General features: G+C 39.2%; 2 protein-coding genes across 4 annotated transcripts in view; one reads left to right on the top strand and one right to left on the bottom strand.

The window, feature by feature from the left end:
* LOC115795747 (phosphatase and actin regulator 1-like) overlaps nucleotides 1–17972 on the bottom strand; it is a 56993-nt gene extending 39021 nt beyond the window's left edge. The window contains exon 1 of the mRNA XM_030751802.1: nucleotides 17754–17972. Coding sequence (XP_030607662.1) covers nucleotides 17754–17865 — 112 coding nt within the window. The 5' untranslated portion in view covers nucleotides 17866–17972. The remainder of the gene's footprint in view (nucleotides 1–17753) is intronic.
* Nucleotides 17973–18497: 525 nt separating this feature from the next.
* Nucleotides 18498–23396, top strand: LOC115795179 (NAD-dependent protein deacylase sirtuin-5, mitochondrial-like). 3 transcript variants are annotated; one of them, XM_030750979.1, is made up of 10 exons: nucleotides 18601–18883; nucleotides 18983–19021; nucleotides 20089–20193; nucleotides 20359–20492; nucleotides 20756–20981; nucleotides 21639–21726; nucleotides 21844–21897; nucleotides 22612–22735; nucleotides 22942–23057; nucleotides 23249–23396. In XM_030750979.1, exons 3-10 carry the CDS (start codon nucleotides 20094–20096, stop codon nucleotides 23319–23321), a joined length of 915 nt encoding a protein of 304 aa, XP_030606839.1. In that variant the 5' UTR covers nucleotides 18601–18883; nucleotides 18983–19021; nucleotides 20089–20093; the 3' UTR covers nucleotides 23322–23396. The 3 variants fall into 3 exon arrangements, with proteins under 3 accessions (XP_030606838.1, XP_030606839.1, XP_030606837.1); XM_030750978.1 differs by lacking the exons at nucleotides 18601–18883; nucleotides 18983–19021 and adding an exon at nucleotides 18498–18594; XM_030750977.1 differs by lacking the exon at nucleotides 18983–19021.
* Nucleotides 23397–25639: the final 2243 nt, after the last annotated feature.

Here is a 25639-nt window from a genome sequence, read left to right as displayed (position 1 = left end):
TTCTCATCTTATTTATCCTCAAATGTCTCAATCATCTTTCTGCACGGTTGACTAAATTGACAAGTTTTGAATGCCAGGGGCTGCCAGGGTATGTTAGATGTGATAGGTGAAGTTACATATGAAATCTGACTTATACAAACATAACAAAACCAGCCTGAAAATTGCTTAAATGTGAGTATTATTCACACTATTGGCAAAAAAACAATAGACTTTAGAAATGTATACGCAGCTGTTACATTGTGCACTGCATTTCCGCAGCAATCTGCTTTAATACAAACCAAAAGAACCTAAAATGAAATCATTGCAGGAGGAGACATCCACTGCAGAGCTACCCAGCTTTTTCCAAGCAATATTCGCGCCAATGCTGCCATCTAGTGGGATCAGTTGGTAATTCCCTAACTCTAAATACAAAGTACAGTGAATAATAACAAAACATTTACACAGCACAGTGGTATTTCGTTAGAAAAGGTTAGAAATATCATAAAAACTGCTTATCATATGGGAAAATGTGATGTAACCCTCTTGGTAGTGCGTTTGTGCGTAACGACGCAGTGCGTGTGCACAGTTACTTCCAAAGGAGAACCGACGTGTATCCGACCCGGCTTCCATATTCCAGTTTTCCAAGAGGTACGATGTTATTAGCAATCAGCCATCTTCACTGCTAAATTACATTTTGTTAATTCACTTTGTCGAATACAGCAAAAATGGGCGAGATATCAATGAACGATTACCTCGTCATCATAAATCATGAACGCCAAATTCTGCGCGGTGATGCAACACTACAATAACTTGAATTTCACCGCAGCCACCTTGGCGTCGTTTTACGTATCCGAAATCCTTACGCTGTTTCCATTTACGCTGTTTCCATTTGCGCTGTTCGGCTCCCTGCCTCTCTGCGCTCTCCGTCTTATCGTTCCCCCTCTGCAGCTTGTGTCTGCAGCTCTGTAGGAGATAATGAGGAGGGGACCTGTGCTGTACTACGGTCTGCTGGAGGAATTCATTACCACAGTGCTGAAAATAGTGCCTGAGCTGCTCACACACACAGACAGTGCAGCTAGTTATGGGCCTACGTGCAAGGTAAGAAGCAAATGGGAGTAGGAAATAATAATTCCTAATTTGATCAAAACGTGTCATCTGCATATTGCACTGGTGGCAAGTGGCTCATTTACAATTACCTAAGTAACCTGACAGATAAAACATAACTTGCAGCCGGTAGTTAAATTTAGCAGCACCAAAAGAGCTGGAGAAGATGGCTGGAGAGAGGAGGGAGGACTGGCCATCTCTGTTTAGACTGCTGGATGGATGGATCGGTAAGAAAGGTAACAGCCATCAGTCAAGCGGCCATTCTGCGTCGTTACTCGTAATGAATAATTCCCCTTTAAGTGTCTGAAAGATTTTTCTGCCACTGCTGGCTGATAGTTTGGCCTAAAAGATCTAAAGTACTGATAATCTGAAAAGGACAAAAGACAAAGGGTTGATCAGCTCTTTTACTAAACCGTAGTACTCCGCTATCATAGTGGACTGGTCTTTTTATGCACATCGAAACAAAAGCAGGACACTTCAAATAACTGGAAGAAAATCCCGGTTTCATGTAAATGCAGCCAGAGTTTTGCCCATGGTGTCTAAACAGTGCTAACTGCAGTTGTAGACTGAAAGGATAACTGGTGTTAAGGACAGATGAGAACACTATTCTCTGAGTAAGACCAGTCTAAGCATTTCACGCAGGACCTGCACATTTTGACGTCTTCAACCAGGTGGCGCTAGAGATATGCCTCTGTCTATTTTAGGTGCAGTTTGTCAGCCCACAAACTATCCAATCTCAACCGAGCAGAAGGAACACCTACATGAAAAAGCAGAATAAAGAGGTAGAGGCGCTTGTTAAATCTCTGTCAGTCTCTGTGCAGTTTGAATTTACTTATGTGTGTCTGTTTTTTAATATGATTTGTTTATTTAAGACATTCATGTTTTAAGTAAAAACATCAAATGCAAATTTCTTGTTCAAACACTTGTAGATGACCACTGCCAGGGGAATATTATTTATCAGGTGAGTTTGTTGGTATTAGGTTTCATCCAATTTTATTTTATTATTATTTTTTGGACACTACTCTTTAATATAAGAGAACCATAATTGATCACAGGTAACAAAGACTTTTCTCTTTGTACATAATTATTTTACAAAATCTTCCAAACACTGTTTGGCCCTAAATTTGACTCAGTCCTACAGGCTTAAATGAAAAAAAAAAAAAATCCTCTTTTAATCTGGTGCCTGTTCCCAACCTCGAACAAGTGGGTACCTGGCACATAATAAATAATGCCAAAAAATAAAGAAAAAAAATTATTGTCATATGATCAACATGTTAGGAGTATAAAATGTAAATGTGTATATTGTTATTATTCAACTTGTTTATTACATACACTATATTGCTGAAAGTATTTGCTTGTCTGCGTTCACACGCAAAGAACTTGAGTGACATCCCATTCATAGAGTTTAATATGATGTCTGCCCACCCTTTGCAGCTATAACAGCTTCAACTCTAATGGGAAGGCTTTCCACAAGGTTTAGGAGTGTTTATGGGAATTTTTGACCATTCTTCCAGAAGCATATTTGTGGGGTCAGACACTGATTTTGGATGAGAAGTCCTGGCTCGCAGTCTGCACTCTAATTCATCCCAAAGGTGTTCTATCAGGCTGAGGTCAGGACTCTGTGCAGGACAGTCAAGTTCTTCCACACTAAACTCGCTCATCCATGTCTTGATGGGTCTAGCTTTGTGCGCTGGTGCGCAGTCATGTTGGAACAGGAAAGGGCCATCCTCAAACTGTTCCCACAAAGCTGGGAGCATGAAAATGTCCAAAATGTCTTGTTATGTTGAAGCACTGAGTTCCTTTCAATGGAACTAAGGCTGAGTCCAACTGCTGGAAAATAACCCCACACCATAATCCCCCCTCCACTAAACTTTACACCTCAGACAAGTACCGTTCTCCTGGCAATGGCCAAACTGTCACCCTTGATGAAAGCTGACCATGTGGCGTGTGTGGAGGGTGAAGACCCAAATGCAGAAAACTAAGAAAACCTAAACTGGGAAGGATGACAATAGGGAACATTAGAAGCACGGGGAACACAGGAATGAAACACTGCCACGACGATAACAAGACTATGACAAGCGACAAGGGTAGGGTGAGACAATAAATACACAGAGGGATAACAAGGGGAACAGACAACAGGTGGAGGAGTACAGCTGAATGTAATCACAGAAATGAGACAAGGAAGAAAAACTACAGATCACAAGAGACAAAGACAGGAAACAACTGAACTTGGAGACAGGAACGCAGACTTGACAACACTGGGAGGCACATGAATGAACATAAACATGAAAAAAAAGACACATGTAAGAACACAGGAGGAACTAAACTAAGAACCAGAAACTGAGAACACGATTAAAGATACTTAAAAGAAAAAAAGTACAAAACTCAAAAAACACTGGTTAACCAACCCCAGGATCATGACACCATCAGTTTGCCAGATGGAGAAGAACGATTCATCTCTCCAGAGATTATGTATCCACTGCTCTGGAGTCCAGTGGAGGCTTGCTATACACCTCTGCATCCAACATTGCACTTGGCGATGTAAGGCTTTGAAGCAGCTGCTCAGCCATGGAAACCATTCCATGAAGCGCTCCATGCACTATTCTTGAGCTAATAACAAAGCCACATAAAGTTTGGAGGTCTGTAGCGATTGAGTCTGCAGAAAGTTGATGACCTCAGCGCACTCTCCGCCTCAGCATCCGCTGACCCTACTCTGCCACTTTACATGGCCTACCACGCTGTCACAGTACCACGCTGGAATTCACTGAGCTCCTGAGAGCGATCCATTCTTTCACAAATGTTGGTAGAAGCAGTCTGCATGTCTAGGTGCTTGGTTTTATACACCTGTGGCCATGGAAGTGATTGGAACACCTGAATTCAGTGATTTGTATGGGTGAGGGATTACTTTTAGCAATGTAATGTATGTAATGTGTAACTACATTTATATTCCTATTATTTAATAAATAAAGGTACAGTAACTGGATAGTAGAGTATTGTATGAATGTGCAGGAGAAGTGCAAGGAAAGTCATTTTTTAATTAAAACCAATACTGGACCTATTATATTTTATATAACCATGTTTAGAATAAAAAACAAACAAAACACTTGTGTGTTTACTGAATAGTCATGATCCAGCTACTTTCACACCTATATCCAGATGGTAAATATAATTCATTCACTTCTCTGGGAGCCATTCAAGGGCGTTCTGAGACATGTATTTAGGTCCAGAAATTTTGGGGCAGTTTTGCCTCTGTACACCAGCTCAGTGGATTTAAAGTCAAACAATTAAGACTTTCAGCTTTAATTAAATAAAAAATTTGCATGAACTGTTTTGGACTTACAGTAGGAATCGCCCAAGTCAGATTGAAATGGCCCATGGAATTTTATGCGACTTGTTAAAAAAAAAAAATCTGTCTTATGTGTAAGTCGGATAAAATCAGATTTTTCAATATATCATACAGTTTGGGGTCTGATATCGAATTTCGCTCCAGTGGTTTTCTACTTCATCCCTGGATTTGCTTTTGCAAATTTTATAATCTCGTATTTTTGCTCGTAAGTGCGAGTTTATAGCTTACGCTTGACTCTTGCACTTGCCATGACTGTCTCCAGTGAAATGAACTGATTCACCCAGTGAAGCCAATCCAGACATCCCCTGACTGTATAAACACTCACACGATCTCCACGCATTGTTAGTGTGTGTAGTTGTGCATGAACGGAGCCGATGCACGGAGTTTGCATAGATCATAGATGTTGGAATTGGGGGTAGTGGGAGCTGAGGAGGGCTTTAGCGCTAAAAACTCATCCAACTTAGGCAATCACATTTAATTGGAAATGCATTACAATGGGACCAGATTCTTCATCTGAGGCAAGAGAAAATCCGACTTGTATGATCAGATTTAGGTGATGATTTTTATTGGAATTAATGTTAGGAAAAATCGGGACCTGCAGAGGCCATCCGGCTAGAGCAAAAATCCAATCGGTGCGACTTCGCCTTAGGCGATTTCTACTGTACTGCCAATTTTATAAATAGCACCAAATTTTCAGAGGCCTAAAAGTAACTGGACAAAGATTTTAAAATTTAAGGATTGTTTTTAATACTTGGATGAAAACCCTTCATACTCATTTACTATCTGAAGTTGAGAACCCAAGGACATGATCAAATGCTGTTTCCTCCCTTGAGACCCTCTGACCTTTACTACAGCTACCCTGAGCTGCTCCTTGTTTGCGCATTAAGTTCAGTAACTGCAGTAACTGAGTTTTACTGAGTCCTCTGGTTTATTTAGATTTTTCAGCCTAATGATGGCCTCCTTCTTAATTTATTGGTCGTAGACAGAGGCAGAATAGCAAAAAAAAAAAAAAAAAAAAAAAGTGACACTGTCCAAGAGAGTGAGAGTGACTATTATAGTTTGATTTTGTTCAACTTCTTCTTTTTCTGTCTTGAAAGAGTGCGTTGAATTCATGAATGAACCTGACCATCTGAATTCACTTATTCAGCATCACAAATATCATGATGTTCCACAAGGCGCTAATCCAAAGTACTTTTGCTTATATGCAAACAGTAATATTTAGTTATCAACCATCTGGTAATTTCTAAAAATAAATGCTTTGATGCTTAGGTTGTCATTTTTGCAGCTTTGTCTTCAACTGGTGACAGCTGTATCCTTTCCTACCTGCCCTATCATCTGTCAAAGGTGGACAATGATGAAGGACACAAAGCTGTCATATCAGGATCCATGTGTTTTACGGAGGACCAGCCTAGACATAACTCACTTTGAAGTGAGTCTAAAAAGGAAAGAGAAGAAAACCTTGAAGGGATAAATTAAAAAAATATATAAGGACTGTAGAGGGCAGCAGTCTGTTGATGATATGAGGGGAACACCAAGGAGCATCTTTTGTAATACACATAATAACTCATGAAATTTCAACAGTCTTCAAAAATTTAATATCAGCAGAAGTACCAGTGCGCTGACTGCCAAAATGTTGCACAAACCAGGACTAGTGAATGATCATGAAAGCGTTCACACTTCATATCTCTCGCTTATCTAATTCTGCACCAGACCAAGCGTAGTGTTTGCTCCCACTTTGGGAAACAGTTCAGTACAAAAGACTGCTTGAGCGCACATATGGCGAGGCACAAGGGGAGACACACAGAAGAAAGGTGTGAGGACTGTCTGATGCCTGCCTACAACAGGGGTTCACCTTTGATGGTTCATCATAGAGCCAAACAGCCAGTTGAGACCAGTTGTGCAAGATCTTTAAATAGTGAGCTAAAGAAGCACATGATCATCATCCTGTTGGTGGACTTAAAACTGTTCATAATTTGTGAATTACAGTCTATCACTAAATGCCTTGCATAAATGCCTGATAAACTCTTATATAATATCTCTGTGCTGTATACGTGACAACTTTTATAATCCTGTCACAGATTTGTACGTAAACTACAACATTTAGTTGTGACTTGTGAATGATTCATTCAGTTAGAAGAGTAAGTCTAAAATATGCAGATCTCTGCAAGATTTCTCCAAAGACTTCATGAAACACAAAACTGTATAATTTAACCGGGACAAGCCCGACCCTTAATTGGAGGGATTTTGCATGAATCCATTCCAAATGAGACATCAGAAAGACTGTTTGTGATGAAGCGCACCCCCAGGAGGGTTGTAAAATGCTGAATGATCTTTAATGACTTACTCAAACCAAAAGCTGAAACAAGAAGTCAACATCTGATAAGTCATATGAGTCATTTTTCAAGCAAACTGTCTGTGTGGCATTGCAAAGGAAGGAGCTTGCCACTGACTTCAGGAAACATAAGGACACTGTACATGCCAGTATGGTGATTGCTGGGGAAAAGGTGGAACAGGTGGGGAGCTTCAAGTACCTTGGTGTTCACCTCTCAAGGGACTTGACATGGGTAAACACCAGAGAAGTGGTGAAGAAGGCCCAGCAGAGACTTTTCTTCCTGCAGTCCCTCAAGAAAATTGGGCTCCCACGAAAACTCTTCATCAACTTCTGCCTATGCACCATAGAAAGTGTCCTGGGCTATGGATGCACAGTGTGGTTCTCCAGCTGCACCTCAGAGGAGAGAAAAGACCTGCAGTGGATCATTAAGACTGCATCAAAGATCACCGGTGCCCCTCTCCCATCCCTGGACCAAATTCACTCTGCCCGACTGACAATAAGAGATGAAAAAATCAGGTCGGAATACACACACCCTGGACAATGTCTTTTTGGCACCCTCCCCTCTGGCAAACTCAGGGTCACAAGGGCACGGACTGAAAGACTTAAACACAGTTTCTTCCACAGAGCCATAAAAGCTCTGCTGTAAGACGGAGCATAGACTTCACACTTTGCATCCCACTGGACTTTGCACTTCACACTCTGCACCTTACCCACATCCACACTTTATGGACATTTAGGCCTGTATTACCTCATTTTTGTTGCTATTTATATTTATTTATATTTGTTGTTTTTTTCTTATTTCTGTTTTTGTTCTTGTTCTTATTTATTGTGTGTGCAATTTATATCTTGTTCCCATTCATATGCTGCCATGAAAGAAGGGAGAGCTGTCAAACAGAATTTCATTGCATGGAAATGTGCAATGACAATAAAGAATTTCTAATTTCTATGTAATTTCTAATTTGTTTGTTGCTCCCATTAAAGGTAATGTTTGTGTTTTGTATTGTTGGTCAAACAAATCAGTTCTAACTTTTTGGAAATTGATGAGCATTTTCTTTTCTTTTATGACATTGACCATATAATGATCTATCATAGAAATAATAATCAAAAAGTGTGGAATTTTCACTGTGTTGTATCCATAAATGTTACAGTATGTAAACTTTTTGTTATTTAAGAGAAAAAAATAGAATATTATACTCATAAATATAGATTGATTATATCTTCCAATAAACTGATGCATTCTAATAAACTTAGAGTTAATCCATTAAAAATTCATAGAGCAGGCATCAGTTTGTGGAAGGCGCCATGTTGCCCCACCATCTGAAATACAGTGGCTGAGATGGACATCGCTGTTCGGTCTTTTCATGTTTGTGGCTAGAGACTGGCCACATATGTAGTACGCCTTATATTTCAAACCATATATGACCATTTAACATTTGTACATTTTCATCATCTTTTTCTCATTGTCTTTTTTCACATTTTTTTTTCCTGCCTCCCCCCACCACTGCTCTCTCTTCCCTCATTTCCAACTCATCCTCTTCCTCCTCACATGGAAATGTGCATAAACCTGTTCATTCATTCCTGACCTTGTCGCAATTACTGATTGTCAGCAGATAAAACATGTGACCCTCCAGTTTCTGGACAGCTAACAAGGAGCCAAGTAAACAACAACAATAGTTGGTTATAAGCTAGCATTATGCCAGCTAATGTTAAGGATGAGTATCTTAAAAAACACACTTTCCCTCTGACAAATATTTTTTGTTTTGTTCTCACATCATATGAGAGTTTATTCGCTAAATTTACGACTCCAGCAATGTTAGAGCCATATCAAAGAAAGTTTCACTAAAGGGTAACAGCAGCTAACAGTGGTTAACTGCAGTGCTTACCAAGAAAAATGTTCAGGCTATCCTTCACAATTCACCTCAGTATCACTGTCATCGGACAGAAGTGAGCTTCACCGATTCATCGATTCATATCGGACTCCTTTCACAAAGCTTTACAGTCTCTTCCAGAGTAAATAGACATGGACACATATTGACAGCTGAGGTAAACAGCAGACCAACAGCCTACACTCACAGCGCACACACACACACACACACACACACACACACACACACACACACACACACACACACACGGCCAGAGTTGTTTGTCCTACAGCGGCCACTGTAGCTACAATTATGCACTTGAATTGGGAGGGATAAGAAAGCAGTTTGGTTGAATGCAATCTGCAATCTACTGGCATCTAGCTGTGGGATTTTACACACCGTAACTTTAAGATTGGATCAGAGTCTGAACTGTTAATTTCATCAGAGTCAGAGGTCTCAATGATTCTACTTTACAGCCTTCTTACTAACAATGACATTACCCATAACCTGCTATACTTCAATAGTAAGCACTTTAACAGACAAATCAGTAAATAACAGAAATATTACTGTTTCTTCTCTATAGATTTTTGTTTGTTTATATCTGTTGAGTCTTTAAAATGCTGGAAAGTTGCTAAAATGTCCATGAAACTCCCACAAAGCAAATATATCTTTTGAAATTGCTTATGCTGTGTCAATTCACTGTAACGAAAATGTCATTTTTTTTAATGTAAATGACATAACATGTTATTCAGTTAACATTTATTTTTAGTCAGTTTTTAACTATGTAATCTTTTCATTAATAGGTCTTTGCAGCACTTTTGCATGTATGAACATTTAAGTTATGCAAAAGCAGAAGTTGCTCCAGCAGAGAGCAGTGGTGCTCCAGGGACTGCCTTAATCTCATCTGCCAGAGTCAAATTATATAATACTGACATATCATATTCATATCCATTATAATAATTAACATTTCACACACCACCTCCTGTGAAATTAAGACAAGCAACACCTTTTAATGATAGCATGTTTCAAAGTTGAAATCACTTTGGACAGAACATTGTGCTGTTGAAATTTGTTACATGGGCTTCAACTTTTATAGAGCAAACATGCAACTGTGTAAATATGAAATATTTCATTAGAGCTATTGTCTAAACTGCTAGCCTCTTCTGTCTCTGCAGAGCACAGATGAACCTGCAGTTTCAGATTTTCCTCTTTAACTGCTTTTTTTTTTTTTAAATAAACAAAAAACTTTGTAATTAAGAAATCACGTTGCAGGCTGTGTGACAAACAGCAGCTTTTTGTTAAAAATCTCTGTAATAAGAGCTATTAGATGATGGAAAAGAAAAAGACTGCATGCTTCCTATTTCATTGCCAATGCAGAGCTTTTTGAAATGGGTATTGACGGGAAGTACAACAGCAAAAAAAAAAAAAAAAATCTTGGGGTAATGACCCAGGACCATGACAAGATCAGTGAAAACTGAAACAGAAGAAGTTCCACAAAATTAAAGCAATCTCCAATGGGCTCTGCAGTAATCACTGGTAGGCAGACTGTGCCACTCCTCTTGGATGTTCTTGCTGTCTGTGTCTGCAGACGCTCTGAATTTTTTCTAAGTCTTTCATCTGTCACTCTCTCAAAGAGCAGCACACTACTGAACGGATGCTCAGCTGAAAAGCTTCGGTCCCCACTGGCCTCTTATGGCTCTGCTAAAGTTAAGACGAATATCGCTTATTTTCAGGCACAGGTAACTCAGCAATATGCAACTTCACATCAAGATTTTTCCTGGTTGCTGACCTACTATATGACTGCTGTCATATATTTTCACAATTTAAGGTGGTGGCTGTTGTACAATGGTACTTGCAGTATTAATGACTGTGACAGGGCAATATCTTTAATTAATCATAGTAACTCTTAATGTCCCCACAGAAGGATAAAGGAAAAAGTGAAAGGGAAGATTTAAAAAATGGTAGTGAGGCCTGATATGATCTATGGTTTGGAGACAAAAAGGCAGGAGGAGGCGCTGCAGATGGCAGAGCTGAAGATGTTAAGATTTTCATTTCGGAGTGACCAGAGTGAACAAGACTAGAAATGAGTACATCAGAGGGACAGCTCAGGTTGAGTGTTTGAAGACAAAGTCAAAAAGGCAAGGCTGAGATAGTCTGGAAATGTGCAGAGGAGGGCTAGTGAATATATTGGACAAAGGGTGCCAGGGAAGAGAAAAAGAGGAAAACCACAAAGAAGATTCATGGATATAATCAATTCAATTTGAAGCTGCGCTGTAGGATGTATATATTTGCAGGTGTTGCCACTTGATGTTTTAAGAGTTATATATGGCCCCTTTGGGTGATTCAAAGTGCTTTATAAATAAAGTTGGATTGGACTGGATATTTTACTTAGAAAACCACATAATGTTAGATTTTATTATAATGGGTCAAACACAACATTTGTCACTGCAGTTATAATGTGATGTGATTCAGTTCAGTTTTACACTTTATCTATAAGGACCGCTGGAGAAAGTAGTAAAATGTTCCCTTAGTTCAATCACTTAATTTTATAGAATTACTCTGCTTCTTCGGAGCTCAGAGGTTTATCCTGTAGGCTATTTGAGTATCTATTCACAGACTTACATAACTATCTGAAAATGCAGACGTAAATTACCAGATTGTTTTCTGTAGAAAAATGCAACACCTTTCTATTCCATTTGAATATTTTCACTCCAAAATAAGCCGTACACTATAACACAAAGTACCCACCCTTTATTGATCTTAGAAAAATTAAAAGGACGACCTTTTTTGACTATGTGACGACTAAAAAAAAAAAAAAAGTATGATCAAAATAAAGGGTTCTATTTAAATTTTTCCAATCATTAACCTGGTTTCAAAATATATGAGTCACAATTTAGCTCAGGTTCATAATTTGAAAAAGAATCCAAGTTATAGGAGCGCGAATGGTGCAATGCAGCTTTGATTGAACTGAGTCCCAGGTTTGCAGCAGTGTTGAGGGGATTCTTCACCCTGTGAAGACACTTACTCAGCAGAAAGATCCTAAAGAGCTGGTGCACTCTGGGAATTGCATTTGTGACACCCGTATCAGATTTCTTTCTTTATACATTCACCTTATCCACTTAATAGGTGACAGTGTATGCATCTCAACTGGCTTACACAATATACATTTTACTGTCCCTGCAGATAAGGGGATATCACCCATCCCTTAGATACTGTGTGCAGTCTACTTTGTTTTTTTATTCCATCATACGCAAAATCATTTGATGCATTTAGCCTTAAATTCTCTTAAAGCAGCATTAGAGAGGAATAGTGATTCACACAGGGCTCTGTAGTCTAGTATAATTGGTCCTTGGCCACACTGCCTTTGATACTGCAGTGGAATCCTTACCCCTCTCTTTCCAATGTGAATACACACTTACTATAAATATAGCCCATAAGTACATCATCATGCAGCGATCTTCTGCTTGCGAGGCTTTTTGAAAAATGCGTTATTTCTCAGCTGGCATGTGGAAAGCACATCACAGCCAGAAGCCTTTTCCACACTTCCAAGTGTGACATAGAGAGGGAGAGAGATGAAAAGAAAGTGGAAAGAGAAAGATTGCTGAGAGAGAGCTGCAGTTTCCTGCAGGCTGTCATAGACGACACCTGCCTGTCTTTTTTTTTTTTTTTTTTTTTTTTGCTAGAGAGGTTGGCAGGTGTTCCGGCCAGGTGACACCGATGGTTCACTGAACTTTCAGGGTGCAGGAACATCCAGTAAGAGTTCTGGATATAGCATTGCTATTTTTTTCCTCTCATTTACCCACTCATGTATTATTCAGAGCTGGGATGCTTCAGCACAAGAAGGCATATTTGCATGGGTGCCTGTTGTTTTTATAGTCTCTCATAAGATGTACTGAAATGTCAGCCATGCGATGTATGCATGTGTTTTGCAAATGGAAATGGGGGCTATGAGATAAATTAGGAGACAGAGACGGAGAACTGATATAGATTTCTTGCCACTAATTATCACCACTTTGCTAAACACATTTGCTAAAAACCCACTAGTGTGCTACAAACAGCTGAAGCATTGCAAATTCAACAGCCTCTGCACTTATTTCAGCCCCACTAGTTCATCAGAAATTCACTTTCTCTCTGAAAAAAATGGCTGACAGCTTGAATTGATGATTGCTAATTCTGTTGGATCCTTTCCTTGCAGTCACCTTTTACATTCCAACAAAAAAAATGGCTTAGAGCTTCTTCCATGGAAATTAATATGCATTTTTAAATTCTTAAGAGCAAGATGCTGCTGGCATTTTGTTAGGAAAACTATAGTTATATATCTCCTGGTACAGACATACTGTAAAAACTGTCATGTAAACCCAGCTGGCGCGCAGAGCTCTGCAGCAGAAATTTACCCCGTCCCACCATGCATCTGTGTATTGATTGCACTCTTTAGGACAGCAAGCACTGCAACACAGAAAGAGAGAAGCAGGGAGTGGTGGGTGGTGAATGAGCTGAGTTTAGCTTTTTTTAGCTTAATGTGGTTGCAGCACAGAAGCCAGGCTCAAACATCAAATTGTGAGACAGACAGAACATGTCCAAGTAAAACGTTAACGCTGCTTCTCTTTGTGTATTTCCATGTTTACCTGTACATCTCAATTTGTAAGAATGTCTAGACTGAACAGTCCCAGCATGCACATTGTACACAGATAACAATGCAAATAAATGTTTGCACAAAAGTCGAGGGAAGTATCCCTGCATCTGCAGTGCAGCCAAGTGTGAGTTTATTTGCATGCAGGCCAGGTATAATGGCAGGAGCTCTAGCCTTCAGGCATCCCCACACAACATCCAGCTGTTCGGCATAACTAATATTTGTACAGTGGGTGTGCTGAAACTATTGTGCGCTATGAAAATCTTTGAAACAATGCGAGAATAAGCTGAACTGTGTGTTAAGTTTCCAACGTACATAGAAAAAACAAAACAGACAAAAAAAAAAACCTCACAAAAGTAAATATATAAAGGTAATAGTGGCAATCTCAGTATTTATGAAATGATTGGCTAGAGGCAAGTCCTGTGTGGTCTCAACACATCTTAGTACTGTGAAAAAAAGAAAAATCTATCTGCTCCACAATATCAAAATACAACCTTATCAATGTATTTTTGCATTAATGCAGATTAATGCCTGAGACACAGAATAATATGGTGAGTTTAAGCACGGTGGCAAAGATATTAGAAAATCCAAAGATGTCTGATTGGTTTGGCAGAGATATTTTAGTGGAAAATCAAAAGAGCCAGCTTCTTTTAATTGGGAGAATTTCTTGTGTGAAGCAGGCAGAAAACAGATGGGGCTGTAGTTGAGCAGCTGAATGACAGGCAAATCAACAAACAAACAAACAAAAACAAAAACAAAAACCAAGAAGGCAAGCTCTTCCAGTTAAACCAATGCTGTGTCAGCAAGGAACGTACTAACAAGGAGCTGGCAGGTCTGCACACTCTGTCTTCGCGAAGATTTACAGTGACGTGAGCGCACAGACACAAATCTCTGGCTTTTTGTTAAAAACCCATAGACAGGATGCTTAGTTAAACAATAATGATTCTCTGTCAGTTCACAGCTGCTATTCCAGACGCCACAAGCAGCTCTGTGTATATGTGCGTGTGTGCCTCTGTGAGCTAACAATATAACGTGTCATAACAAGCGGTACAAATTTAAATCAAACTTGACACATGGGTCAAACGTTTGTCTACACCTACACCCTTTAATGTTTTATGGCACAGTCGTTGACAGCTACACGCTAACTGATGCCATTATGTTATTATGTCTCTGTGCAGAGCCATTTAACTGCAGGCCAAATTAGATAAGTGTTGGCTCTGAACAGACCAGTGCAATAAAGCCATGTTTCATATGTGCACGCTAATTCCATTAGAAACCCTTAGAGTGCCTCTCATTTGTATGTCTCAGCCTTATCTCTGTAAAAGTCAAAGTTACGGCACAGCCCGGGTCCCCCACAGTGATCTATGTATGGGCTAACTAAACCTGGTTTCAGGAATAAAGCAAACATCATCTGATAGACACAAGACTGTGAATCTTCAGTTTTTCTTCTCTGTATTATTGTAGGGTCTTTACCTTACAATATAAAGTGCCTTGCGATGATTGTTGTTGTGATTTGGTATATAAATAAATTTATATAAATAAAATTGAATTGACTTGAATTAATGATAACACAGATAAACTTTCCAAACATAAATTGACGTCACTCAAAAATCATTATCACATACAGGGTTGGTGGTGTTTTGATTATAATCTGACTACACTCTATGAAAAGATGTATCTCATTTACAACAAAAAATAATTCAATTCAATTTATACGCTGCTAAATCACAACAAACAGTTGCTTTAAGGTGCTTTGTGTTGTAAAGACCCTATAATAATTACAGAGAAAATCCAACAATAAAAATGACCCCTTGTGAGCAAGCACTTGCTGAAGGAAGGGGAAGTGGGAAGGAAAAACTCCCTTTTAACAGGAAACCTCTGGCAGAACCAGGCTCAGGGAGGGGCAGTCATCTGCCATGACCGGTCAGGGATGAGGGGAGAGAGACAGGAGAAAAGACATGCTGTGGAACAAACAAAACAAGCAAAAAAAAAGACCAAAAAAACCAAACAAACACCAATTCAGCCAAAATATTTTGTTTTCATTTACCATTTTTTGCTTTCTGTGTAAAGAATTGGGCTTTGTTTAAACCATTATAAGAGTTTATAGGAAACCATTCAATGTCTTGCTGTGAAATACAGAGAGATAATTGCTTAGTACTTGCTTCACACACTTGGCAGCTCTGGTCATTTATCTTTATTAAGCACCTGCATGCACAAGCACAAGACTTTCAGTTTCCTTGGCAATAAGCAAGATAAATCCTGCTCCACTTCTACAGGTGGAAATGAGTCAACAGAGCTGTTGTACAAATCGCCCCCGTACCATCTTTATGCTTTGTGTGAGCACGTTGGTAGAGTATCAATATACAAAAGAAGCACAGAGACAACTGACAGTGTCCTGTCACTGACAACAGGCTCCTCTCCACAGGCTAAACACTGATTGGCAAGAGCAAAAGAGACTAAAACAGTTTTCTTTTTTTTTCTTTTTTCATGTGTCAAGAAAAACACAAGTGAGCATCCAGTACTTCCTGGGCTCCCATTGCACACCTGGGAGCTGTCAACACAGCTGCCGTGCAATGACAAGCTGCACTGGAACCCAAGCTGTCCTGATGTGAGACGGCACAAGCTCTGCTCTTCTACTATAAAGCTGTATAAAATACACTTAACAAGGGATCATTAGCTTATTCCAGAGGTCAGCTTTTCAAATAAGATAACATGTACCTACATTATTTATCCCAAAAGCCAGGAAATGACTGTGTTACAGCAGCCAAAACATGAAAAACAGCCTAGCTCAATAAAATAACACCAAGGCTCAGAAAGGTAGAAAAAAAATACACAAAAGAAGTTAAATAGACAATAGAAGAAGTGAAGATCTCAATAAATTACGATCTAAATTTAAAACAATCTAACAAATAAATTCAGGGATTGTGGTGAGAGGCAGGGAGACATTTCTGTTTGTAAGCTGCATTTTACTGTTTATTCTGTTTCTAAAGGATGATCATGAGATGAGAAATATTTTATTTATCCCATATTTGGGAAATAATAACAATAGCAATAATGCTGATAATGATGTCTGGTAGATGATTCTCTGCCAGACAGATTTCTTATATCTGGTAACTGTCTTATCTTTGGGATTTGGAACTGTCGTTTGGGGTACCGGAGGCGGACCTTAAAGGTGTCTCTTTGGGTATTTTCACTACTTTTTTGGACATTTTGCAACTAAATGATTCACTGAAAAATTACTAAGAGATGATGTCATAATGAGGTGACACACTGCTTTATCAGAATGTTCAAACTTCTTCAATTTCAGTTCCATCCAATGTCATCATTTGTAAGAAAATTATATGTAGGTGAAAATAAAATATGTGGCATTATGTTATATTTTTAAATTAAAAAAAAAAGGGGGGGGGGCTACAATATATGGACATCTGGCCAGCATGAAAACCTTACACACTACAGACATGGCTGGTTCAGTATGCTATACATTTTGCTGGGTGGATGATGGGTGTGACTCCAGCAAGCTGATACAGTGGGACAAGAGCAACCAGGACCCTTTTTTTTTTTTTTTTTTTTTTTTTTATAAATGCTTTACATGAACAAACAGCAGGACTTGTGATCCAATTAATGAGACTAATAAGAGAAAGTCACATTTTGACTGAGATACAAAACGGGCTCTCAAACATCCTTCATAGTAGGCTGTTAACTGGCATGACTGTGATGAGATCTGTCGCCGAAACAGACTGTTGGATGCAGCTTGTAGTGTATCATAATTATACTGTAGTGCAAAAGATCTGAATCCGGTTGACTCAGTCAGCATAAAATGCCAAGTCACCATGGTAACAGGGGATGCAACACACTTTGTACAGGGTGGTGGAGACAGAAGACTGTTCACCACCAGCATCATCGCGGGATCAGTTACAATTGCTTAAAATGCAGTGATTAGAATCTGAGAGTCATACACAAGAAACCGGATATCCCACCCGATTCTGTGCACCGCAGCCAAAGCTGGGGCTACTACAGGGTCACGTTGAAGCTTTTTCATTATTATGTAACTGCGTTGAATTACAGTGGTAGCAATTACCAAACGCTGACGAAATCAAAATTCACACGAGACTGGTATTTAAAGCTATGAAATAAATAAATAAACACACAAAATCAAATGAAAAATATTTTTTTTTCTAAACTCCGGAGTTTGCAACAGACACCAGGTCCCAGCGTTAGTCTACAAAGTTGCATAATATTTCACTCACATTTCTCCCTGCCTTTAAAAATATATATCAGTAGCTACAAATTAATGTATTTTAAACGGTTAACACCCAAACTGTTCTACAAATCCACATATATTGTGATATTGTGAAGGCACATTCGCGTAAAACAGGAGCGTATTTTAGACAATAATCTCCTCACTCCACCCACATCATTCAACGACATCTGGGAGGGGAAAAAAAAAATCCAAGAAGAAGATCTGGGGGCATGATGGCTGGATGGATGTGCTCTTACCTGTCCGCATGCTGGAGGAGAGTCGTGCTTCTATAAGATATGGTGTTTCACTCTTGGAGCGGAGTCTCCTTATCGGTCGGCGGTCTGTGCTGCTGGCTGGAGTGGTCGCCATCAATTTTCACCCAGTGTCCAGTGGAGACTGCTCTGGCCGACTGGGGGCAGATGCAGAACCACGGCCACTCTCACACGCTGGGAGGTAGCTATTGATGACGGGAAGGAGGGAGCTCACATAAGAGAGAGAGAGAGAGCGAGAGAGAGGAGAGAAAGAGAGAGGCGTTGGTGGGTTATGACATGCATATACTACACAATACGAAGGCAAAACATAAAGCCAACAATAATTTGAATCTAGACATATACAACCTTAGAATTGATCGATTTCGGGTTTTTTTTTTTTTTTTTTTTTTTATGTAAAATGTAAACGTATAAACTCAGATTAGACCAGATAAGGACCGTATAGGCTACGATGAATACAATTAAATATTACATTTGTGCAAGGGTTATAAAGATTTTTTTAACCAAAATACTTAACCAAACCAAAATAAATACTAATCAATTTATTCAAAATATATTTGATTTAAGAAACGCTCTGACAGCATGTCAGACCTTTAATTATTTAAGTACAAAAATAAGTTTTAAGCTCTGTCTCATCCGACCTGAGAATGAATGAATCATCTTGAATGAATCAGTTACACCAGCGTGCCGGCAGGTGGCGCGCCTGCTTTAGCTTGCGATTTACGACAGTTTGTTATGTTGACGGCAACTCCTGTTAGTCAAGAGTGCAGGTAAACAAGCCAATTCGCAGTAGCGTTTTGCTGTGATAGAAAGAATATATCTCAGCGAGGTAAGTACAATAAATTTACTGCGGCTAGTTAGTTTAAACACGCTCGGCCTTTTACTGCCAAGACGTTCAGATGTGCGCGGTGGTTCCTGCTTGTGAGACAGCGAGCACGGTCTTGGGGCTACGCCGAGCTTAAAAGGGCTAAATGTCAACGCAGCTGATCTTTGGAGTTTGCAAATGATTTTGCAACTTGTTAGCTAAAGTAAGCAACGGCTCCTGTTCGTTTATTCCTCTGCTGAAAGACGTCGTTGGGTTATTTTTGGAAGAAACAGAGCAACAAAGAACGGCAGCAGTAAGTAGCTGTAACACGTACTCAGAGTATATAGAATCTTTATAGTCTTTAACTCCTAGATTAGGCTAAGTACCGTGTGGCATGTTTTTCAAAAATTAGGCCGGACGTCCTGTTGAACCTGCTGGAACATATTAGACTGTAAGTTTGTTCAGGTGTTTTCTTTTTCTTCTTTTTTCTGTTATTTTCAGATAGTAGAAAAAACTGGCAACTTCCTTTTGGGTACGACAACAAACATTCACGTACTTTATCAGTGCCAAATTTAAAAAAAAAAACTGAGTTTTGTTGCAATTGCATTCCGTTACGTGCCTTTTTGTATCCATATTTCAATTGTGCATAAAGCAAGGCAGACATTGTATTTTGTATTGTATTTGTATTTATTGTCCTTCCGGAAGCTTCATTTGTGTCTTGTGGCGACTGTCAGATAATTACAACCAAAACAGTAAAGAAGTGCTGCAGCAATATCAACAAAAATCAAATACACGTATGTGCAAGTCACACCCATATCGTGTCATATCACCTGGATTTGTCCAACAGAGTTATGCTACGAGGTCTAAAAGACCTCTGGGCGTGAGACGTACCCTCCCTCCTGATGGTAGTAATGTGTGCTCAGCAAGAAAATGGTTTGACATCCCTTTCCCACCACCCAGGAATCCCAAAGTTGCATCACACTATTTTGCAACTGCAAATTTACTGCCCGGTTTTACAGTCCTATTGAGTTTATTCTTAACTACACATAGTGAAAAATACCAGGCAATAAAACTAAAGGTTAGAATTTCATGAAGCATAAACATGGTGGTCCTTTTTTGCAAATGACACTTGCGCTTGGATCTCATGACAGTTTTTCATCCAGCACCGGTCCTCAGGTATTTGTTTTTATTTACAACCTCAGTACAGTCGCTGCCAGCTGCTACCTGTTGACGTGTCTTCCTGTTGGCCCTAAAGTCAAAAGAAATGTATTTTGTTTTCCTGGTGTTAAATGGAAAAAAACTAGCATTACATCAAGCACCCACCAAGCATGATATATGCAGTCCACTCTTTTGTGTCTCCGTAATTTGGATCAAAACCTCTCTTCTTTATGCTGCATTGAAGCTATGACTCAAACCTAAACCCAAGTGCATCTAATACTGTTCCCTCAGCTTGTGTGAGAGAGTGGGGGAGTTTACACATTGAAATTTTAGTCCCTTTGTATTTATGTGGTCTTCTAGTGACAATGCTTCTCCGAAATCGAGCTGTCATTGCTCTTGGTCTTCGAATGTGCTCCACGCAAGTGACCAATGGAGTGCTGACTGACACAGCAAAACACAGCTCAGGTAAAATGAAAGCTTTGCACATGTCTTTGGGATTTCAACACCTGTGTTGTGCTTTATTGCAGTTTTGAGAGTGTTCCTGTCTTGAGTTTTGCATTAGTAGAGAATATTGCTGGGCATCTTTTCCAAAGATCTGATGTAAAGGAAGTTTTTCTTATATTTCCCTAGATGTGTCTGCATTCCGTGAGGTGTTTTCCAAAGCCAAGCACATAGCCATCATCACAGGGGCTGGTGTGAGTGCAGAGAGTGGAGTACCAACTTTTCGGGGAAAGAATGAGAAGTGGAGGAGGTGGCTGTCTCAGGTAACTGATAAAGAAGCAACACACACACACACCCTTTTACATGGATGTATGCCTTTCTTTTTAAATCTTTTTTTTCACTTTGATTTGTTGTTTAGGTTGTAATTGCCTATCATAGGCTAACCAGAAGCTAATTAACTATTATCCTTAATTTTAAATAAAGTCTTTCCATAATTAAAGATACCTTTGGATTCTGCACTTTTGATTGCAGCCCTCTTAGCTTTTTGGTCTGTTCTTAAAACATAGCCATGTGGCTCTCTCCTCAGGACCTGGCGACTCCAGAGGCCTTCTCTCGCGACCCATCTCGAGTCTGGGAGTTCTACCATTACAGAAGGGAGCTGGTGTTAAACAAGAAGCCCAGCGCTGTCCATTTGGCTATAGCAGAGTGTGAGGCCCGGCTGAAGAAGCAGGGACGCTCTGTGGTTGTTATCACCCAGTGCATAGATGACCTGCATCGACAGGCTGGGTCCAAACATGTGCTCAATGTTCATGGTGAGGAGCAGAGTGGGGCCACAGATGCAAACTACCATTAGAATTGTAATATTTTTATTACATGCAGGATTATACAAATACTATTTGGGGGAATTGTATGAAACTTGGTGGAATGGTGGAGCGTGGCAAAAGGCTTTGGCAGAGGACTGCATTCTTAGAATGGCCGACTGGTTTTTGTATAATTTGTGAGGCTCTTTCTCCATGCTCAGCTCAAATTTCTTTCCATAGGCTTCTTTAACACTTTCCCCACTTAGTTTTAAGTTTTGAAATTGAACAAATTTTCCCATTTGTGCTAACAATATAAAGTCACCCTAAAACTTCTCCTTGTGTATTGATTAATGGAAACTTTGACGGTAGTATTGTGGTTTTGCTGGGATATGGAAAGACCTGATTCATAGCTGTTAGTCTCTCAAGCAAACTCAAGCCCACAGAGTTAGTCAGTAATTTAATGTCAGTACAAGTGTTGAGTTGGCCTTTTGAAGAACATTTTGACTGGCTTGTTTATTTTCATGCTGTTTTCAGGGTGGCCAGAGTGCTAAAACATTTGACTCACCTGCTACAGCTGTCATCTTTAACAAATCCTGGTGAGCAGGACATGTTTTTTGTGTCCCCGGCACTGTAATGCAGAACAGCTGTGTTTTCTGTGTATAACTGCAGGCAGTCTGATGGAGACACGCTGTATGAGTTGTGGGCATGTGGCAGTGAACAAGCGAAGCCCCATATGTGCTGCTTTAATAAACAAAGGGTAAATAACACCACCTCTGATTAACATTCAGAATTTGCAGCCGATTCTTTTCAGTTTAACCCCCCTGCATGGATAGAGTGCTATTTAACCTGCAGTGTTTGCTTGGTTAATGTGCAGTGACCCTGGCCCAGATGTTCCTGATGCCCAGATTCCTGTGGATAAGCTGCCAAGGTGGGATTACTTTCATGTCATATTAATAACACAGATTTGCTAAGCTTTTTGTTTTGCGTTTCTCTTTGCATTCCTGTAGTCAGTCAGACACAAAATGAGTTGCCTGAAATTCTGCACAAAATTAATAAGCAAACTTATTCTAATTGCACATGATTATGATTATGCAAACACTGAGAAATAGTCAGCTTGGCTGTTTGTGAATTGTTTGACATTTACATAATTTTGTGTAATTTTGTGTGTGTGTGTGACCTTGCAGGGAAATTTTTCTCTCCCTTTGAACTAGGAAACTATTAAAAACAAAATCTTCTGAGTAAGAAAACACAAATAAGCTACCAAATGCACACTTAAGAGAAGCATATCATTAGTATTGTGAGAGGATTACATTAACCATCATCTCCACCCACTTCCTCCTTTTCTTTGAACTGCTATCAGACCTGCAGCTCTTTCCTGCTAAATGACTTTAAACTCCAGTCCTGTGTTGCGGATAGTTATATCAGTTCTTCCACTTGGGGGCAGTGGTGTGCTATGAATATTTCAAATTTGGTTTTGCTATTAAGTGTGGCTGAAAACATCTTATTCTTCAAGTTTATTAGCTTTAACTATCAAACATGTTACTTTTTTGACCACATCTCTATCAGTGAGGATGGAATTACTTCATGATTGATGCAGTATGACACAATTAATGTGGGGACTGTTTGATATTGCTGGATCTAGGTGTGATGATAGAGACTGTAATGGTCTGCTGAGGCCCAATGTGGTGTTTTTTGGGGAGACGCTGGATTCTCACATTCTGACCAAGGTGGAAAAAGAAATTGAAACCTGTGATCTCTGTCTAGTGGTGAGATATCTTCATTTTAATATGCATATGCAATAAACATACTGTATTCTTCCTGTGTAATAGTGTTATGTAATACAGTGTTTGTTCAGAATTTGTGAAAGACTCCACCTGAAATGGTATTCTTCCCATTTAAAGTTGCCAGTAGGGGCCAGGGGTCATTGTTCATAGTTGTTGTGTTTGTTTTTTTTTTTTTTTTTTTTAAATAGGTGGGCACATCTTCTATCGTTTACCCAGCAGCCATGTTTGGCCCCCGGATTGCATCCAGAGGTGTTCCAGTGGCGGAGTTTAATATACATACAACACCAAAATCAGAATATTTCATGTAAGTCAGCAAAGTAACTAAGTTTTTATTAAATAAACTAAAGTTATACCATCTAAATGCCCTTCAAACCTAGAATTCTCACCCTGTGTGTGTGTGTGTGTGTGTGTGTGTGTGTGTGTGTGTGTGTGTGTGTGTGTGTGTGTGTGTGTGTGTGTGTGTGTGTGTGTGTGTGTGTGTGTGATGTGGCACAGGTACCATTTCCAGGGTCCGTGTGGAACTACACTGCCTCAAGCTTTGGCACAACATGAGTCAGAGGTTTTTTAAAAACCAGTGGACTGACTTTTTTTTTTTTCTTCAACAACAGTCAGATTGGGGGGAAAAAAAAAAAAAAAAAAAAAAGTACAAGCCAATGCAGTCCAGAGATTTCATAGCAATACTCCAAATCTCTTCAAATCAGTGTAGCTGTTAATGCTTGTATTTTGTAAATCGTTTAGCTTCTTGACAGTTTTTGAGATGAATTTCCTAATACTTGAAAATGTAGCTCATTAACTGGAACATAATCTTGATTTTGTATGTTTTTCATGATATCGCTTGAACTATGCCACTTGGCAAAGGGAATGCTCTTTTGGGGGGTATTCTTTCATATTAGATGCTATTGGGAAGATCATTAAATGTTAGCAATATTGTGCTCTATTATGAAGTTGTAGATCAAAATATTACTTCTGGTAGAGTATTCCACATTTATCTTTCTACCACATGAACAGAAATACAAATTGTAATATAATCTTGTGCCTTTTCAAACTGTTTACACAACTTTGACCAAATGCTTGCTTTAAGTCTCAAGTGCAAATCATTTAATGTTACAGAGATTTAGTCCAGTGTACAGAGCTTGCTGTTGACCAAGGACAGAGAGCAAGTGGAACATTCAGGTTAGCTTAAAAGAGTGTCACTTACTACTTATGCTGTTTAGCTGTGTTTATTATGACATGCGTCTAGTTACATTTTATGGATTATCCATGATGAATTTGATACATGTTTATACTTTTCAGTGTCTACTTTACAAAATGATGTGTATGTGTTTAATCTCTTGGTCAGGCTTGTCTACAGAATGAAAACATCTTCTTTGTCCAAAACAATACGCACAATGTCTTATGATGTATTCCATTAAAACCTTTATAAAAAAACACAGTATAATAAAACACTAAATGGTGTGCAAACATCTTGAGCCACCCTTCATTTCTTTATATTTTTATATTTTGCTATCAAGGGACCTTTTTTTTCTGGAAGTGGTTTTGAGCAATGGTTCTCCAGGCTTTCTTAAGGGCTTCACTCCTTTTCGGTACACTATATGACCATTTTTTGATAATTCTTATTTATTTATTGTTAAACCACTTAACACTGACCTTGGCCTTATTCAAGCATAAAAAGGCACCTGACTCAAGGGATGAACCAGTGTTGTATCTACACATAAGAGACAACTTAGCAAAGAAAGAAAAATGCACTTTACCAGCAGCCTGTTGCAAAAACACATAATTTGTTCCAATTTCTTTAGTTACCTCTATGAAAATCCCAACAATAACATAGCTTGACAGACAAAATTGAATTTTTGCATCATCAAGGAGATTCCCAGAGAGCTACTGACCAAAAACTTGATGTATCTTGGAGTAGTGTGCAGTATATCTTTAAATAATTTGAAGAAACTGAACAAGTGGCGGACAAAGAAAAAGAACTGCCAGGCCTAAAAACTAGATGTACAGCATCTTGGGGAAAAAAAAAAAAAAATCCAGCAAAGACCTGACACAGGACCTGAGAGATGCATCTGGTGCTTCAGTTGATCCAGCTATCATTCAATGAAGGCTCATCAGAAAAGGGCTCAGTGGAAAAGTGGCTTTCAAGAAGTCATTATTAAGGAAGAGAAACAGGTAGAAAAGGCTGAGGCATGCCAAATTACACAAGAACTGGACTGATTATCAGTGGCGACAGGTCTAATTGGGTGATGAATCAAAAATTATGATTTTTAAAATCATTAACATACAGAGGAGGGCAGGAGAGAGGTGCAAATGTCTACAGTCATCCATGGAAGCTCTGTCATGGTTTGGAGATGCATTTCAGCCAGTGGTGTTGGAGATCTTGTCAAAATTGATGGGATTATGAATACAGAAAAGTACTCTCAGTACTCATTTTCCTAGCAAAGTCTAAATAAATGAGGACGACTAGCACAGTCCTGTTTGTGCCCAAAGTGAACAGTAGATGCCAGCATGCAGCTTTCTATCTCAGATGTTGCTTACATAGTGACGTACAATTCTACACTGAGAGGGACACAGGAAAAAAAAAAGTCCTCTCAGAGTCTGCTCTTAGTATGCATGAGTGAGAGGAAATGCAGATTTAAGTACCCCTAGGCCATCAGTGAACTCAGAGTTGTTATGACTGAGCTGAGCTGAGGAAACTGTATCGGGTTCAGTCGTAATGCTGCTGAAAATGGAAACAGTTTGAAGTGGAAAGCAAGGCGACACAAGGTGGCCTCTGTTGTCCAAACTGATTTCTCACTGGGAGCTTGATAAATTGCGTGTTGTAATACTTTTATTAGCATTTTGGTTTTTTGTGCATGTGTTACCTTTTTGTTAGATGATTGCCTAAGTGTT

Source organism: Archocentrus centrarchus, chromosome 17 (assembly GCF_007364275.1).
Source record: "Archocentrus centrarchus isolate MPI-CPG fArcCen1 chromosome 17, fArcCen1, whole genome shotgun sequence".
NCBI classification, from domain to species: domain Eukaryota; kingdom Metazoa; phylum Chordata; class Actinopteri; order Cichliformes; family Cichlidae; genus Archocentrus; species Archocentrus centrarchus.
Note: the sequence above shows the minus strand (reverse complement) of the source record. Positions and strands in the feature narration are given on the sequence as shown.

Coding starts and splice junctions, on each gene's coding strand:
- LOC115795179 (XM_030750977.1), top strand. Junction 20,194..20,358: donor CACAGCAAAACACAGCTCAG/GTAAAATGAAAG, acceptor ATATTTCCCTAG/ATGTGTCTGCATTCCGTGAG. Junction 20,493..20,755: donor GGAGGAGGTGGCTGTCTCAG/GTAACTGATAAA, acceptor CTCTCTCCTCAG/GACCTGGCGACTCCAGAGGC.